Raw genomic sequence first — 18,657 nt, 5'->3', positions numbered from 1 at the left:
GCATTGTTCTACCAACAGAGGTGTAAAGCAGAGGGAGTTATTTCAGGGACATTCAGGGTTCCTGAAGTCCATGGCAGTTCTCTCTCTTCAAATCTCTAGTAGACGAAAATATCCTGGTGAATCATCAGAACAAAACATGAACAGCTTTGTTTTTAATCACCTCCTCTGCCTTGCCGCTTCCATTGTCCCAAAAAGGGCAAACAGCGTGAAAGACCTTCTGACACCTGAGGTTGAAGCCGTCTGTGATGACGACGTCAGTACGCTGCAGCGTTGCCACCCTGGCTTCAGACCGAACAGCTGACTGCAGACCGGATCCGGCCGCCTCCAGGATCGCTTTGGAAACCGCTCCCCGGTTCAGGTCCATGTTCTCGGATATGGTGTTGACTATGACGAAAGTCTGTGGAACAAAATGGCAGCACTGTACAAAGGGTGCGAATTATACAGTAACAACCAGGGGGGGCAACTTTTTTCCAGGTCAAAAAAGGAAAACCAGCACAGCGCAGGCGCGTGCTTCAGTGAACTAAAATCTTACAATGCTTATAATATCCTTGCTTATTTAACTAATGTCTGCAGTCAGTAGATGACAATAAATCAAATTCATTACAACAGTTCATGGGTGCCCCATACCACACAACAACTTCTGTAGTTAGGGGTCACCAAGTTTTCTAGAGAAAAACTGGCAGCAAGTCAGACACACAACGGTAGACCCTCATGACCGCTCAAAACAGACCCATACAATGCTGAACCAGAACCAAAGACACTATCATAAAACACAGTCTGCATTATTATCTCCAATTCCAAATTCTTATAATTCTCATCAAATTCAAAGTTTTAACTTGCTCTTTTTTAGCAAATATCTCTTTTCCTCTTGCTCATGTTGACTGTGAATGATGTAATCTGCGTCCAATAAAGCAGTTGGGGAACTGGGAATTTTTGGGAATTCCAGAGTTAAAACAAATGCCATGTTTAATGTGAAAGGACTCACAAAAGACTTCAATTCCCAATCTACTGTATATTGATGTAAAAATGTTTCTCTACAATAACTAATCCCCAATTTCACTGCTCCTGCCTAAGCACCAGTGTACATAAAATATGAAATTACATAATGATAAGGAAATGACAGAGCGGGCTCTCAGCTAACATCTGATAGCTCTTTTTAAGTAAAAGAAATGCTAATTATGAAACTCTGAAGGTAGGAAAGATAAGTGTATTAAAGCAGCTAGATGGCTAACTAATGACATTAAGCTGCAGCGTCTCCATTAGCGAGTGATTGCAGACGGACAAGACGTTCAACTAACGTCAATGTTGAGAAATGGTACGGTCCATTTTAGGGGTGTCTGAAATCATATTTCAAGATTCTTAAATACAAGGCATGAGTATGGGAAATATATTGTGATATTTCCAATTACTTGTAAGAAAGACCCCCCTGAACTGGTCTTATGGTTAGGTCTTATTTGAATGTCCAGCTGTAATAACGTTGAACTCACAAAGTCAATTACTGAGATATTAAAAAAAAAAGTCTGAAGTGTCAAGAAGAGCAGCAGTCAGACCATCGGACAGGAAACAAACCAAATGGTTAGACAAACTTATTTGAAAATGAAAGTGAACAACTAAATGATTAAACCCAAATTGACCATCACAGTTAACAGACTTCCTGCTTCTCATCTGACCTCCTGGACTCACCGTAGTTCTGGTCACACAGTTTTTATAAGTGACATTTCAGGTGTCTGGTTTCGTGTCTGATCATCTGACTGCTCGTTTCTTCCCCCGTCAGCCTTCTTTTTAGTGATGTCTGTGTTCACAGATCTTAAACTTTGATGAGTATAATGTTATCATAATTAATAGCATTAATAGACAAAACTACAAAAATAAGATCCAAGTTTAACACTGGAACTATCCTTTAAACCAGGGTTAGGCATAATACACCATTATGCCATCTAGTGGAAATTTTTATATAAACCATCACACTTTCATGTCAGAATCATGCATCAACAGTTCATCTATTCTATACTGTGGTTTTAACTGTTCTTCAAATTATGCTTTTAAAAGGCATCACAGGGTCAGTACTCACAGTCTGGTCCTGAATGTTTCCCTTGCAGAGAGCAATCTTCAGGCCTCCAGCTGTGGTCTGCTCCATCCTCCCGGGTCTACAGCCAATCAAAGAACAGGATGATGTCATCACAGTGAATACTAGTGCTGGGCAACGATTAAAATTTCTGTTTCGCGATTAATCGCATGATTTTCTTGCGATTAATTGCACTGATATACGCAAAACTGAATAATGAATTCTAAAGTAGTGTATTGCGCACTTTTAATTTAAATGTACTGCTATATACACAAAATTGCAATAACGTGGTTTGCAAACACTTTAAACAAATATGGTGTTTTTTACCAGCAGTAAAATATTTCTTGTAAATCTCACCAATCTCTTAACATTAATGTAGTCAAATCAAATATTAAACCAAAGCTATCTGGGAATTACCTTTTATCTAGCTTGTTAAAACAAGTTACCATCAGAGTCCAGTTTTCTTGTTTTATCAGGTATCAGCAGAAACATTTTTCTTTTATCAAGGAGCTGCAGAAAGAGTCTGACAGTAACAACAAGTGTCCCCTGTTAGAGTGAGGTGAAGTGGTCGAGCACAAGGTGTAGCAACAAGGGTGCGTGCGTTCGTGAGGGTGCTCACCTCACGCAAAAAGTTGAATTGTCTTGAACTTTTTGTACGCAATGCACAGCACAAATCATTGGAAGACAGACTGAACCTCGCTGTCTCTGAGTTTCCAGAATCTATTACTGTTTAACTAAATAGGACATCAACAGGAGGGAATTCACATGGCAGAGCATCCCCACAAAACTAGATGTAGGCCTATAAGGTAAAGTTATGTGGCCTATATTTTTAACACTATGTTAAATAGGCTACAGCTGTGTAGACGTTGCCATGGTTACTATACATAGAGCGCCTGCCGTTTACTCGTGGAGCGCCGTCTTACGTCTCCCACACGCTGCATCCTGCCGAAGCCTCCCTCCACTACTGATTCCCTACACAATTACTTTCAGTACTTTTACCCACCTTTGCATGATTTCTGAAATCACTCACTATAGTAGTCTCCGGCTCTCTCTATTCCTTTTGGTGTTTTTCTTTTGTAGAATTTGAAACGGTTTTGAAATGTTTCTGACCCTATGATGGACCGGGTATAATAAATATCTCAGACTCCAATGATGTCTTAAAACCTTGACTGAAGAGCAAAACTGAAATTAAGAAGACAGAAGAAGAAAACACAGACAACAGAAAAGAACAATGAGAAAAAGAAGAGGAAGAAGCTTACCCTCCATGCCATCCATGCCCTCCAGGCCTGGTGTGTCCCCTGAAGCTCTGACCTCCCCGTTTACTTTGCCAACCTCCCCGAGATCCAGCTCCTGTTCCCCCAGCCTCTCCTTCTCGTCTTCCTCTTCCTCCTCTTCCTCCTCCTCTTCCTCCTCTTCCTCCTCTTCCTCGTCCTCTTTCACCAAACTGTTGGCCCCTGGGCGACTGGTTCTGACCTCTACCTCGACCCCGCTGATATCTGCTGGGAAATGAAAAATACAGTTCAAACACACACAAAAACCACCAACACCAAGTCTGTCTGATTTACGAATGTTATTTATTTAACAGGTAGAAACTGAATTGTAAGATGGAGATATTGTGGTTTAAGCAGCATGTTGTGATGGATTTATGGGCTCTGACTGAAGGCAGCATCTCTAGTCACCTGTAGTTATGTTGACAGCCTCTCCTAACTCTACTGACAACTAAACGCAATTGGAATGATTGGTGACTAGCAGCTAATATGGCTCTAGCAATGGCAAGGCTGGTCGGTCAAACACCACTGTCCTGAGTAAAATAGTCCCATTGGATGATTTGATGGAGTGTCTGCTGATTGATTGGCAGCTACTCAGAGCCAATGAACAGTATGGCATAAAACTCACCTAAAAACAGACAATTAATTTAACACTTAAATAGTTTTTATTTGTAGGTGGATATTGTTACATTTGGACAGATTCAGGCTAGCTGTTTCCAGACTATATGCTAAGCTAAGCTAAACTAACCGGCTGCAGATTCATATACTGAACAAAATTATAAATGCAACACTTTTGTTTTTTCCCCCATTCATTATGAGCTGAACTCAAAGATCTAAGACTTTCTCCATGTACACAAAAGGCCTATTTCTCTCAGATATTGTTTACAGATCTGTCAAAATCTGTGTTAGTGAGCACTTCTCCTTTGCTGAGATAATCCATCCACCTCACAGGTGTGGCATATCAAGATGCTGATGAGGTGTGCCCTAGGCTGGCCACAATAAAAGGCCACTCGAAAATGCAGTTTCACTGTATTGGGCCAAATTCTTTGAAACGCCTTTGGAGATGGCTTACGGTAGAGAAAGGAACATTCAATTCATGGGCAACTGCTCTGGTGGACATTCCTGCATGTCAGCATGCCAACTGCACGCTCCCTCAAAACTTGCGACATCATTTTTGAGTGGCCTTTTATTGTGGCCAGCCTAAAGCACACCTGTAAAAAAATACCCACTTTGTCTGATCAGCATCTTGATATGCCACACCTGTGAGGTGGATGGATTATCTCTGCAAAGGAGAAGTGTTCACTGACACAGATTTTGACAGATTTCTGAACAATACTTGAGGCCTTTTGTGTACATAGAGAAAGTCTTAGATCTTTGAGTTCAGCTCATGATGAATGGGGACAAAAACAAAAGTGTTGCATCTATAATTTTGTTCAGTGTATTTATCGTTTATTATTCCACTGGTATCAATCTCCTCGTCTTACCTTGTAGTATGTTCTAATCATCTAATCAAGTTCATTATCATAAAAACGTCTCTTCAATTTACCCTGAAGCTCCGGTGCCTTTTCTTTCTGCCCACTGTGGAACGGTCATCGTAGGTCCAAGGTCACCGAACTCTCTGTTGACTGCTGCAGCCAGGACTCTCACTGTGTTATCATTATTGTCCACCAGGTGAATCTCAGTCAACGATCTCAGACTTCCTGGACTCTCGCAGTACTCTCGCACTGCCTGAGCTATGGTGTCAGCACAGAGGTCAACCGGAAAACCAAACACACCTGAGCTGATTGCAGGTAGCGCAATGGTGGAGCAGTGGACCTTCTCTGCTTGAGACAGACTTTCTTTAACTGCAAGCTTCAGACGCCACACTGATGTCTTCATGTCATAGTCAGAGAACCGGGGACCGACTGCATGTACGACGTACTTGCAAGGCAGGTTGCACGCACCTGTAACGATGGCGTCACCTGCACGTAGTTTTCCATTTGTGGAAATGTAGTCGTTGCTGATTTTCTGCAGCTGAGGTCCTGCAGCGTTAAGCAACGCCAAAGCCAGACCGCCAATGTGCTGTAAGTCTTCATTAGCTGCATTGACCACCGCATCAACTCTGAACATACAGATGTCTGCCTTGCTAACCGAAACCAGAACTCCACTGCTGGTCTGAACTTTGCAATAACAATTTCCTTCTTCATAGTTCTCTTCCTCCTCTTCCTCTTGATTCTCTGGGCGAAGCACCACCACACAGTTGAAGTCTGACATTATTATTGTAGACAGAAACAGACTTCCTTGAGACTGGAAGTACTTCTTGGCTCCAGGCTTGTCAATGATAAGGCTGTCGCTGAAGAGACTGCCAGTCAGTTCCTGAAAGCAGAATCTGGCTTTCTGGACGTGAAGACGAGCCCCAGTGATGATGATTTTTGGCCTCTCTTCATCAAAACGGACTGTCACATCATTAGCTTTGGCAATACTGCACCAATCTTGTGTTTTTTTCTTGTCAATAAACTGAACAACAGCGCAGGACTCTACCTGAAAGATTTCTTGAACTCGTGAGTAGTTCACAATGAATTCCTTCAGAGTGCAGCTGACCTCTTTCACTGGATTCTGGAAGCCGGCCACCGTTATTTTGTCTCTTCTCTCTGGATGGATCTGAATGGTCACTGTTTTCTTCCTTAATGAGTTGAAGGTGTCCAACAGCTGTTGATTCAGGCTCACCCAGTTGTGAAGTTTCAGAACATTCTTGTCTTCCACATCCAGAGTCTGCACGGCAAAAACCGTCTTCATCTTACTCTCTGCATCAGCAAGGGCATTCTCTGAACTCCCTAACAGCATAACCCCTTTGTCCTCAATGCTGTAGATGGCACTGATGCCTTGGGATGTGAACAAGTCCTGCGACATCTCCATGGGATCCACAGTCTTGAGAAAGTCTAAAAGACATGGAGGGACATTCATTGGTTTTTTACACATACCCATGTTCCTCTGCAAGATCCACGCCTTAGTCTGGAAAACCTCTGCAGGAAGTCCTGTAATGGTTAACTTCTGGGTTCCTCCATCATAGGAGAGGTTCATGTCAGGGGAAATGTTCAGTGCAGCTTTCTGCAACCCTTCCTGCTGTAGGATGTACAACATTGCAGGGGACACATCCATTTTCTCAGAGACACCATCTGTCTGCCGTTTAATTTGACTCATGGCATTGAGAACAATGTTCTCCACAGGAGCCCTGAATTGTTTTATATCATCAGCTCGGCCAGCCACAACCAAAACCCCCCTGGATGCATCCATCACCAGAACGGCATCTTTCCTGATAACCGAACGGACATCTTTCTCTGCAGCTTTCCATGCAGGTGTGTCCACTGGACATTCAAAGGCAGTGTACTGAGACATTTGCTGACGGAAGGCCTCTTGGGCGGTACTCATCCACATATCTAAATGTTTGGCAGTCAGACCTTTCTGCCTTAAAAAGCTCGGCAGAGGGCTGAGTTTCACCTCAGGGTTATCCAAGTCCACACTGCAGAAGTGCAGACTCATCTGATCGTTGATGATTTTTAATTGTTTCTTCATCTGGAGGAATTTCCAGACAGCAGGATGAACCCTCTCCGTGAAGGGCTCTGGCAGCTTCCATGTAGGTCGTTCTTTGCCGTACAAGGCGGTGCCCAGGGACTCGTAGTATGGATACACCTTGACAGTAGTGGAGCAAATCACATAGTTGTCTTTTGTGCAAATGCTTTCCACAACTGCAGCAACAAAGAGAAGAAAACAGAAAGCTCTCGTAAGTGGTTGTTCTATTTGTAGCTACATATAAATAATACTGAATTTCTTACCAGGTTATAAGATACACTAGTAGTTCCAATGAAAATGAATCTTAATGCTGCAATGATATTTTACTGAACAGCGTTCTTCTAACTTTGTGTCAACAGTTTGTGTTTGTCTCTGTCCCTCTACATAAAGCAACTCCATAAAGAACTGGTTTTCCAAGTTTGGTGTGGAAGAACTTGACTTGAACTTGAGTCCTGACCTCAGCTTCATTTAACCCCATTGGGATGGACTGGAACATCACCAAAACAAAGGTTCTGTGCTTGGACCAATCATATTCAGACTATATATGCTTTCTTTAGGCAATATTATTAAGAAATGATTCATAAACATTCATTGTTATCCAGATGATACCTAATTATCTATTAATTATGACCTGCAATGTTCAGATGTTAACAAAAAAAAGCTGAAGTTATTGTACTTTCAAGGACATGGAGAAAAACTAGTCCATGCATTTTTTACTTCTAGGATGGATTACTGCAATTCCTTATTATCAGGCTGTTCGACTAAGTCCCTTAAGACTCTCCAGCTTACTAGATCATTGCGCTCCCAGAATGCAGGGTTACTTGTGGTTCCTAGAGTCTCCAAAAGTAGACTGGGAGCCAGAGCGTTCAGCTATCAAGCTCCTCTCCTGTGGAACCAGGTTCCAGTTTGGGTTCAGGAGGCAGACACCATCTCCACATTTAAGAGAAGGCTTAGGATTTTGCTCTTTGATAAAGTTTATAGTTAGGGCTGGCTCAGGTGAGTCCTGAACCAGTTATGCTGCTATAGCCTTAGACTGCCGGGAGACTTCCCATGATGCACTGAGCTCTTCTCTCATCCTATCGCTCTTCATCTGTATGCATTCTTATCTCATTAATGCATGTTACTAACTGGGCTTCTTGCCTCTCCCATAGTTTTGTGCTTTCTTGTCTTTCTGCTTTTGTCACTTTCTGCAGGTGTTTCAGCTTGAGGTTTTGACCTGTTAAAAGGACGTTTTCCTTGTCACTGTGGCGAAGTGCTTGCTCATGACAGAAATAGAAAGTTCTCAGTAAATATTAATTCAAAGGGTACAGTCTGTACCTGCCCTAAATGAAAAATGCTATGAGATTTCCTTATGAATTGCCACTTGTAACATAACATTAATGACTGACCTCACTAAAATTAACGCAGGTGGAAAGTCTGCAACCAGAAGTGGAAGCTGTTATGGGCAGTAGTCTATGGATTTGGAATTGCATGTTACACAATGAAACGTGCGTGAAATGTTCAGGTGCCTGCATACTTTTGACCAACAAGTGTATTTCTTGTTGTTTGGTCTTAAAAATGTCTCTGAGCTTGCCAGCATCTTTTAGGGGGCTTTCACACCTACCTCGTTTGGTCCAGGCTTTCAGACTTTTAGTTTGATCCCAAACAAAACTAAAGGTGTGAAACATCCCTGGACCACGTTCCCGACCAAACAGACAATATTTGGTCCGACAAAAAGAGGTAGTCTCTGTCTGGATCAAACTGAACCATGGTTCGGTTCATTTCTAGTGAGAAAGCCTTTTTTGGATGGTTCGCACTTTCAGATTATTTACAGGAAGCTCCCATGGTTCCCATATAAACTGGAAACAATCAAATGAAATGCATTGAAAATGGACACAATTATAAATCTCAGCGCATCTTTTGAAACGTCCCCTATGAAAGGACCTCTTTGGTCTCCCCCTTTACTGCTGGCAAGGATATAATGTTCGCCCAACGAGGACGTTCATTTGGTGAAATTTGAACTAGTCTCGAGTTAAGTTGGTGCAGGAGGTAGTAGTCTAATTCCATTACAATAACAATATAGTGGCAACGATATGCATTTCTTCATTCATTCTAGTTAAAGCTCCCCGCAAAACCTTTTGCAAATCCAATCAGTGTCAAGTACAGGGCGACGCAGCTCAAACAGATGATGATGAAAGGAAGCACTGTCTGTTCTTTAGTGCGCTCAGCAGAATTGCAGTGGGAAATCAAACCAAAACTAAACATAAACATGTATCAAAAAATAAACTTTGGTTCAGACCTAGGTGCAGACTTTCAGGTGTTTGTAAAGAAGAACACACAAATAACAGTTGGTAAAAGATCACAAGTGTAAATGAAAAACCTTTAGGGTCACTGAAAGTGACAATGGCAGCCTGTTCACTCGGGATCATGACAATATTGTCCGGCAGAGACCAGCTCTTCTCAGAATACAGCTCAAACACATCTGGAAAGGAATCAGAAATAAATAAAGGACACATTTTGCAGAAAGAGAACATTAAAAGAGAGTAAGAAGAGTTCAAGAACACTTTTAATTCTTTCCAAAATGTGGATTACTATATGGAGGTGTGCAGTATAATGTCATGAAAAGCACAGATGTCATCATCTTGTTGGGATTCACTGCAAACCAACAATGAGGTGAAACAACTTCAGTGGAAGAAAATGTGACAGAAAGGTGTGGTTTCATGCAACAAATCTCTCAAAACATAAAAAGAAAGACATGAAGCTCATTTATCTGAGTATCATGTGAGCAGCTCCGGTCTTTATGTCCCTGTTGAAGCCACAGAACCTCCTCTACACCCAGACCAGCTTGTGTTAAACAGTTTGTGTACCTTTGGTCACAGTCGGAGGAAGACTCTCCAGTCGGACGCTCTTTGCAGCCTCCAGCGGCCGAGCGGTCAGTCCGTATTTCTGCAGCTTCTGGCTGGACTGACTCACAGTGAGGAACTTCTCCACATCTGCAAAATACTCCAGATTACTCCTTAAAGACTGAGACAGGCTAGAAGAGTTTTACTACACAAACGGCAGTTACACCTGTCGTTAGGAATAAATGAGGTCTATGCCAACAATATGGCAGCACAGATGTTTTTGTCTGTGTGATCCTGCTTTTAAAAATGAGTCTGTTTGCTTTAGACTGACCCACCTGGGACCTGGTCTTGACGTGGTGAAAGACGTCTTGTGTTCTTTCCTACCTGCAGGGCTGTTAAAGGTGATCACGGCTCTGTTGGTCTCCCAGATGATCTCCAGGCTGTAGGCGCTGTCCTCCAAACCTGAGATGTTCTCCACCAGCATGGACAGCAGATCTCTGGACATGCTGTCCACGTTTTCCAACACCACAGCGACGCTCTGAACGGACGTTACCTTCTCCACCTTGGTATCTTTATCTGTATTTGTTTTGAATGTTAGAAACATTGGACAGGTTTATTTCCCAGGTCTGTTATTTCCTAAAAGAATCTAAAGAAAGACACTAATCATAGGACAGAAACAGTTATTAGAGTTCAGTCAGTTTTATTGAGTTTAAAAGCAGCTGTTCATTTCTAAAAGAATTTCCTTAAAAATACTGTTTTATTTAAACCAAAGTAGATTTTGATTCATTAATTACTGAAAAACTTCTCCATTGCACGTTTTTGAATTTTCAGCCGACCTGCTGTAAACTGACTAAAAGTCTCAATAGCTGAGAACCAACTGTCTTATGTACAATAGAGCCATATTGATGATATTAATAATAACTTTATTTGTCCTTTAATGCAAAGATGCAGTAATTATTGAAAATAAGCAAAAGATTTGATAACTAAATGATAAAATACTAAATGAAATTACAAACTAATTTCCAGAAAATGTGCTTGAAGTTTAGTTGAATTAATGGTTAAAGACTGAACTATCTCCAGGACAGCTGATTTCACAGACACAGGCCTCCTGTAGTTTAACTTGTTTTTACCCTCTTTGCTCTCTGCTGAAGCTCCACCTCCAGGCTTAACTTCTGACTTTGTCTTTGTCTTTGAATCTGTCGAGACAATCAGGTTTGTTCAGTTCAGATTAATTTAATGCTCACAGGAACTCAGTAAACCAAAGTCCAGAGTGTTTAAGGATGCAGAAATAAATCTTCAGTGACCCATGACACTTTGTAACAAAACATAAAGCCTTTTGTCCAACATATTCACATACATAATACAAAACATTTAAAACTTAAATGAAGTCTGGTGACAGCACCCTGTAACAAATTTATTTTTTTCCCCTTCCTGGGTAGTTCTGTGGTATTTCCTAATTGCTTATGCCTCAATGGTCTGACTAATTGTTTCATAGGGCCACTTTCAAAGGTCCACCTGCCTCAAAGCCGTGCTGCTACATAATGGTAACAAGTACCCGTCTCTTCCCCCTGGCTCACTCAGTGCACCTCAAAGAGGATTACAACAGCACCAAGACCTTGCTGGGCACCTTGAACTTTGATGAGTACGGCTGGGAGGTCAAAGGAGACTTCCAAACAGTGGCATTCCTGATGGGTCTTCAAGGCGGTTTAACTAAGTTCTCCTGCTATTTTTGCCTTTGGGGCAGCAGGGACACTAAGGCGCACTACGGCAGGCGGGACAGGCCATAGCGGATCACGTTCTCTTGACAACGTCAAGTGGGAGCCACCACAGCACTTCAAGTTGGGCCTCATGAAAATATTTGTCAGAGCGAGAAGCAGTCGGCAGCCTTAAAGTACCGTCAAGACCAAATTGATCAAAGCAGATGTATAAATACGTGTTAACAGTTATATATTTATACATTATATTTATACAGTTACATTTAGATTCATAGGTTGCTTTTTTCTGACTTCATGTGAATAAAATGACACAATCTGTTTTCTGAAAATATGTAATTTATAATATACCCCTGTCCTGGTCACAAAAGCAAAGTCTGTGGGGGAACAGTGGCAATTTATTACACTTTTGAGACATAAGCAATTAGGAAATAACACTTAACACACGCCCAGGAAGGAAAACTGTGTTACATAGTTTGGTCTGTGTTTTTTGTTTAATTCTCATCATCAAATCTCATGTTCAGACTCGAACCAGCGGTGAACGTATCTCCTAATGAGTCCTGTGTGTCTCACAGCCTGAAGTCTCTTCTTCCTCTGAGCCATAGAAACCATTGAACCCATCAGTGAGCCTCTCTGCTGCTCTGGGTCACATGTTCCTTCATCACCATGAACACACTGTAGTTTATTCTGACTCGGTCCCACATACACCGTCCTGCTGCCCCAAATACTCACTAGAGTCAACAAATGTTTGTTTGATTTATGTCTTCAGTAGGAACCAATGGGCTCAGAGCTGAGAGCCACAGACAGGAAGTGAGACAGCGTTGATAAACAGAGTAACACGCTGCTGGTTTGAATCTTGACAATAAGAATAAAAACATCAAAGAACAGATGATTTAAATCAGACAGCAGACAGTTTTACCTGAGGCGTCGTCGCTGTCCTTCAGGCTCTGAGGAGTGAAAACAGAAGCAAAACTTTAATCACACAGAATGAAACGACGGAGAAAACATACATCTAACAAATATTTTACAAGCAGACTGTAAACTGCTTGAGTCATTTAAAGCAGAGCAGAGCTTTCTGGCACAACTTCACATACTTCCAAGATGCATGTGAACAAACTTATTTGTTAACTTTATTTATAATAACTAAATCTACAGTAAATAGTTATTGTACATATATTTACACTTTTTCTTTCATGTTTTATTTCATGTCGCTCTTTATAATTTACACAAGCTGAAACCCTAAACTTTTGCTCTTTAATGGGCTAAAAAAGCTAAACAAAGCTGAGAATGAATTCACATTTGTACAAATAAATTAATCAAAGAAAATGTGCAAAGAAACATAAAATGGGTTCTGCATTATTGTTTATCTGCAAGAAGAATAACTGTCTGATATCTGATGTTTAAACGTCAGCATGTCTGAAATATAAGAGGTTTTACAGCTGCTCAGTGTGTAAATGTTTAATCTGGCTCTATAAATCTATTAAGCTCTGACACAGTTTGTTTGACTGGGGAGTATGTTTCAGCTCTTCACTGATTTAAAAAAGACGTCGACTTTTATTCAAATGAATTCTGCAGCCGTAAAATACATGAAGTCAAGAGTTTGATTATTTTACTTGCTGTAAAGCTTCAATCAAGATGTGAAACAAGATCATACACTGCATCATTTGTGACATTATGAGACAGTGTAGAACTTTAACTGTTCCTTTAATGGAACCAAGGGGAAATTTTAGGGGAAAAACATGTAGGAACGTTAAATAAGAAGAACTGCTCCTTCAACACGTTTCCTCTCTGGTGTTTTTATTGTCTTTTAAAGACACAGACTGAAACATTTCTTCATCATTAGATCATCTTGAGTCTATTAGCAGCCGGCTGCTGAGTCAGTCAGTCAGGTCATAATGAAACACACCCTGTAAAGTGTCAGAGTCCACCACCCATGAACAGCAACAACAGAAGAACAGAAGTGTTAAACATCTTGCTGCCGTCACACCCAGGAATTTATTTACAAAAGAAGAAAGCTATGATGTTATAAAAGGAGCAGGTGACTGACTTTAAACCCGTCATACTGACTGAAGGAAAGCAACACAACAAAATAGTAGAAATACAGCCGTACTCTTTTTTTAACACTTTCCCCTTTACAAAAACAAATTGACTTCCCCGGAATGAATAAAAAAGTTTAAATCTGGCATGAAAGCAGGAACAGCCTCCAACATAAACTGCTCTCCCTCCCCGTCCCTCCCTCATCCTAATCATCTTCTTATGGCAGGATGTTTCCACTGCAGGTGATCTGAATATGAAAAGTATCGGGACTGGGCAGCCACTGTACAATGACCCAGATCGAAGCCAGTGCCCTGGTCAAATGGCACTGACAGGAAAACCATGATGACATGCAAACTCCACACAGAAAGGCCCGGGACAACCAGGGTTCTCTCTGTTCTTCATTGTCACGATCATGTGACCAATTATTTAATACTTTCACAAATCCTGGAGTTTGCCATGTTGTTTTTAACGAATAGAAGCGAGTCAAGTTTAACAGTCAGGAGTCATTGACAGGACGATTCAAACACTTTACGTTACTTTTGCCCCTCCAATGCGGTCACACTGTGTGTTAGACGGGAAGTGATTGGTTGACCTCTTCTTTTATATTAAATTATATTTTAAATCACTATAAACCTGTCCAGGGTGTTCATCTTGCCCAGTGTCAGCTGGGATTGGCTCCAGCCGCGGTTAAAGACAATGGATGGATGTAAATCACTCAATATGATTCAAAGCAGACATGTAAGGATTCTCTACATTTAACGATGATCTACAGAGGTCTGAAAGTCGTAAGGCCATATGTCCTAAAAGTTTTATTGTCTTGGCTCAAGTGTTGAACTGAACAACTGACTCAAGTGAGAAAACTCGCTGATGAAGACTATGACATGAGGTTGAAAGGTCAAGAAACTAGTAAGAGAACCTTGAGTTAAGATTAAGTTATCAAAATAATGTTCCCAAAGTCAAGAATGACCTTCACACTAAACCTGGAAAACAGAAATAGTCAACAATTAACCCACAGCTACTTTTATCTGCTGCGACACAATTAAAGAATAAAGTTCTGCTTTTTTTCTACTTAAAAAGTTCTATTTAAAAAGTCCAGATGATTTATCTGTTCTTAGTTTTATCAACTGTGGAGCTAACAATGTTAAGTTTGTCCTGAAGGTGAGGTAAAGGTGTAACCAAGGCTTTTTCCTCCGAGGAGCAAGAATATAAGTACATTTTATGCAGTTGAGGGGAAATGTAGTCTTTAAAAAAAACACTAGAACTACAAATATGGCAGGAAGGAGTCAGAGGACGTCACGTTCTTTAATGTCACTGTAACATGTCGACAGCCTGAACATCTTCTGTACTTACCGACGCAGAGATCAGACGTAACTTGACAGTTTGGTTCTCCAGGACGATCTCGTGGTTTGTCCTGGCGAGGACTTGCTCTCTCACTGGAATCACATGACACACACGAGTCATCATCAGTTTCCCAACAAGTACCAATCCTGCAGAGTTCTCTCAAAACAGGAACTCTTAAGTTAACTCTTACTATTGAAAGTTGGAGCATTAAACACTTAACTTCCTGCATTCTGGAGACATTTTCTGCTCCAATTCATGGTGGAAATGTCTTTATACAAAAACATTCAGCTGGCATATATAAAAATATAACAGAATGTAATGCAGTAATCAGCATTTTTTTGGACAATGCACATTTGTTTCTTCTATATTTAAAGTGCATCACATGTTATTGTGCAAATAAACCTCAGTTAGTGAACATTTATTTGTGCAAGCTGCCAGCCAGCAGCCTGTTAGCTTAGCTTAGCATAAAGACTGGAAACAGGGGGAAACAAGGTGCCGGACTATTTCATTTGTTGGCCCACAAACAGTCATTTCATGGAGCCCCTGTTTGTGCTTGGCAGCCATTCAGAGCCAAGAAGTAGTGCATCAGATAAAACAACAAACTGAGCTTTAGAGGAGCTGGCAGGCGGATGTGTTACCTTCAGGTGATGATGTGTCAGCTGCAGTGGCTGCCACACCTGCATCTTATTGTATGCTGGGAAATCAGCTGACATGCTCAGAGAGTTTATTTACCAACTTTAATCTGAGCTGAGATCAGTTTCAAAATAGCCTGTCATCACAAAACTGGAAAGTTCACCAGGATTCATTCGGCCCCAGTCAGACGGAACGCGTTTTCTGCAGTGAGAGGCGTCTTTTTAAAATTGTTTTCTATTGTCAGTGAGCGTTCTGTGGTCTGCTTGTGCGCCCTGGGTGCCTCGCGTTTCGGCCGCCTGACGTGCACCTCCTCAAAAATGTAACTACACCTAGAGTCAATGTGGACCGTAAGCTCTGTGATTGGTTAGCCTCGCAATGCCTCCGAGCCGACCGGAAGTACCCCGCGCTTTGAAGTAACTTTTACTAGCGGCCACAACGGCGGCTGTAACACAATGAATCAATATATTTGACCGTCGCAACCCGAGCGAAATGACTCCTTTACACGTCATGTGACCTACCAACTCCAAACCAATGCCGAACCGTAGTACTTCACTAGGCAAGTGAGACACTCCTCTTCCTTTTAGATTTGAGTCCTTGTTTTATTGTATATGAATATTTATTAATAATTTATGGAAAATAATGCTTTTTTTCCAATAGCTTCCATGTCATGTGACCTATCGACTCCAAACCAATGCCGAATTGTAGTAGGCCTACTACACTATGCAAATCAGACACACCTCTTTATTTTAGATTTGTTTTATTTTATATTAATATTTGTAAATATTTTATTGGAGAAAATTGGTTTGGAGTCCATGAATCACATGAAATGGAAGCTATTGGGAAAAAAAGGGTAATTTTTTCCCATAAAATATTAATAAATATTCATATAAAATAAAATATGAACTCAAATCTAAAAGGAAGAGGTGTGTCTGATTTGCACAGTGTAGCTCTACAGTTCGGCATTGGTTTGATGTCTTTGGATCACATGACATGGAAGCTATTGAAATAAATGATGATTTTCCCATAACACTATTTTAACAAAAGTAATTTATTGACGGTCCCTAAGCTGACCCCCGGTGGTTAAAAGGGAACCGCATTTATACTTCCGACACTGGGAGATCTGAGTAAGAAGCCGTCACCGGATCCTGGGTGAATGTCCAACTAACTTCTGACAAGATAAAGGTTGAGAAGTGATCAAGTTTCTGCTAATAAGACAGTTATTAGGCGACTTAGCAGCAAACCAAAGACGAGCCTGCAGATCGCTGACTGACAGGACAGCTGATTTTGTGGTTGCCTAGCAACATTTTCCAAATTCAACCGGAAAGGATTCACCTCTCAAACAAAACGCTTTCTATCTGATCAGGATCCTTAGTGTTCACACCAGATAGGCCTGAGGAACGACTCTTTTAGCGTTTTAGTTAATAAGTTTCCTAAATGTTATTGTATAATATTATAATGAGTTTCTACAGTTTACATGTTGTTCATGTCGCAGTGAAACTGTTTGTTTCTGTTCTTCATCAGAATGACTCGCAGAAACGTTTTTAAACTCACTTTGTGTTTCAGTTTGAAACTTTAATCCAGTAAATAAACGAATATAATGTGAGTTCCCTTCAGAGAGCTGAGCAGTAACTTGTTCTGCAGCCTGATCCTGATCCAGAGACTCACCCTCCTCTGATATGAAGTACACTTCAGCCCTCGGAGCTCCGTCCTCCGCCTCCACGCGGCAGTCTCCTCCGCCGGACTTCTTCTTGCTCTGGAAGTACAGCTGCAGTTTGTTCTTCATGGTTTTGTTCTGAGCCGGACTCCAGTCCCCCTCCACGATCAGCGGCGGACACCCGGTGTCAGCCATCCTGCCGTCCGGTACAAAACACACCGACAGACTGAAGTAAGAAGCGGCGGAGCTCCGCAGACTGCAGGCTGCTTTCACTTTCGATTCTTCACTGAATGACGGGAAAATGGAACCGAGATCAACAGAGCTGACTCACTGAAGAATAAGGAGGCTTCAGATACTTTAAGAACTTTACCTGCAAGAAGTTACCGTAATAGCCTGATTATTTATTGTACTGACGATTTGTCCTCAATTTAAATCAAACAAAAAAGAACTAAAAATAAAACAAAATAAAAATCAAATGGCCACTGAGGCACCTCCGGAAATAATCTTACGCAGGGAAAAATAAGTCCAATGTCCAGGCAAGCGTAGAGTTTATGCGGATTATTTCCATTTAAGCAGGTAAACAAATAAAATGGCGTCTGCTTCCTCTCTTGCCCTGGTAAAAAAGAAAAACATCCTTCCTGGTGCCTACCTGTGCTAAACGTGACTACCTCTGTATGAAGATTCACTGCCCGAGCTGCCCAGTGCCTTCAAAACAAAAGCCCGAAATTAGCCTATAGGCTACTACTCCATCCATCCATCGTCTTTTGAAGGCAAAACAGCAACAAAATAAATTAACATTTAATTATTAAATTAAATTACAAAACAAGGAGTAGCTCGAACATCCATTAATTAAATATTAAAACACTGTTTTATTCACATCAATAAAGTTGTTTTTAAAGAGCATAGCACTACCCAATAAAACTTGTAGTGTAGGCTTTAGCCTATTGTGATTTGTTAACAATAGCCTAACCTTACTTGAATACAGAACTTTTACTTGTAGTAGGCTATATTGTTTTTATCTCTCCCTTTCGATATAGCTTTCATATGTAAATATCTGTAGGCTTATGTAAATTCACTAACACGTTTAAGTTATTTGATAGAAGACTGAGTGTTAGCCTACTGCTTCATCTTTAAATGGTGATTCATAATCAAATGTTAACTTTCATGGAGGATATTAACTGTATAAATATGGATTAAATTACTTTTTAACTTAAAAACATGCAGAGAAAGACCCTTTTCAGCAACAACAACACTTTTACATGAACAATCTCAATTTTATGTTACATAATTGAAAGTTATGAGCCTGTTTTCTGTCAGACTGCAATTAATGAAGATGCTTACATTATTGATTAATTTGATGATTTTTGGTTTAGTCAATAAATAGTCAGAAAATAGTGAAACATTCTCATGGCAGGTTCCTAAAAACCAAGGTGATGAGTTTAAATGTCCCAAAGGTTTTCAGTTTACTGTGATATGAACATTTGAGAAGCTGGAAAATGAAATGAAGAGGAATCAATTATTAAAATGCCTTCAGATTCATTAATTTAACTGACTAATGGAGTAAACAAGTTAACCT

General features: G+C 40.8%; 1 protein-coding gene across 2 annotated transcripts in view; it reads right to left on the bottom strand.

Moving 5' to 3' along the window:
* LOC119891506 (protein mono-ADP-ribosyltransferase PARP14-like) overlaps positions 1-17,735 on the bottom strand; it is a 35,554-nt gene extending 17,819 nt beyond the window's left edge. For both annotated transcript variants that reach the window (XM_038703209.1, XM_038703210.1), the window contains exons 1-11: positions 17,093-17,735; positions 14,804-14,886; positions 12,336-12,363; positions 10,835-10,900; positions 10,089-10,280; positions 9,729-9,854; positions 9,242-9,343; positions 4,880-7,058; positions 3,325-3,564; positions 2,072-2,147; positions 161-397 (exon numbers count right to left, since the gene is read on the bottom strand). In XM_038703209.1, the coding sequence (XP_038559137.1) occupies positions 161-397; positions 2,072-2,147; positions 3,325-3,564; positions 4,880-7,058; positions 9,242-9,343; positions 9,729-9,854; positions 10,089-10,280; positions 10,835-10,900; positions 12,336-12,363; positions 14,804-14,886; positions 17,093-17,276 (3,513 nt within the window). In that variant the 5' untranslated portion in view covers positions 17,277-17,735. The remainder of the gene's footprint in view (positions 1-160; positions 398-2,071; positions 2,148-3,324; positions 3,565-4,879; positions 7,059-9,241; positions 9,344-9,728; positions 9,855-10,088; positions 10,281-10,834; positions 10,901-12,335; positions 12,364-14,803; positions 14,887-17,092) is intronic.
* Positions 17,736-18,657: the final 922 nt, after the last annotated feature.

Source organism: Micropterus salmoides, unplaced genomic scaffold, assembly GCF_014851395.1.
Source record: "Micropterus salmoides isolate LMB-PRFRI ecotype aquatic unplaced genomic scaffold, ASM1485139v1 Ms_hic_scaffold_7, whole genome shotgun sequence".
NCBI lineage: Eukaryota > Metazoa > Chordata > Actinopteri > Centrarchiformes > Centrarchidae > Micropterus > Micropterus salmoides.
The sequence above is the reverse complement of the archived record's forward strand: the minus strand, read 5'-3'. Positions and strand labels throughout refer to the sequence as shown.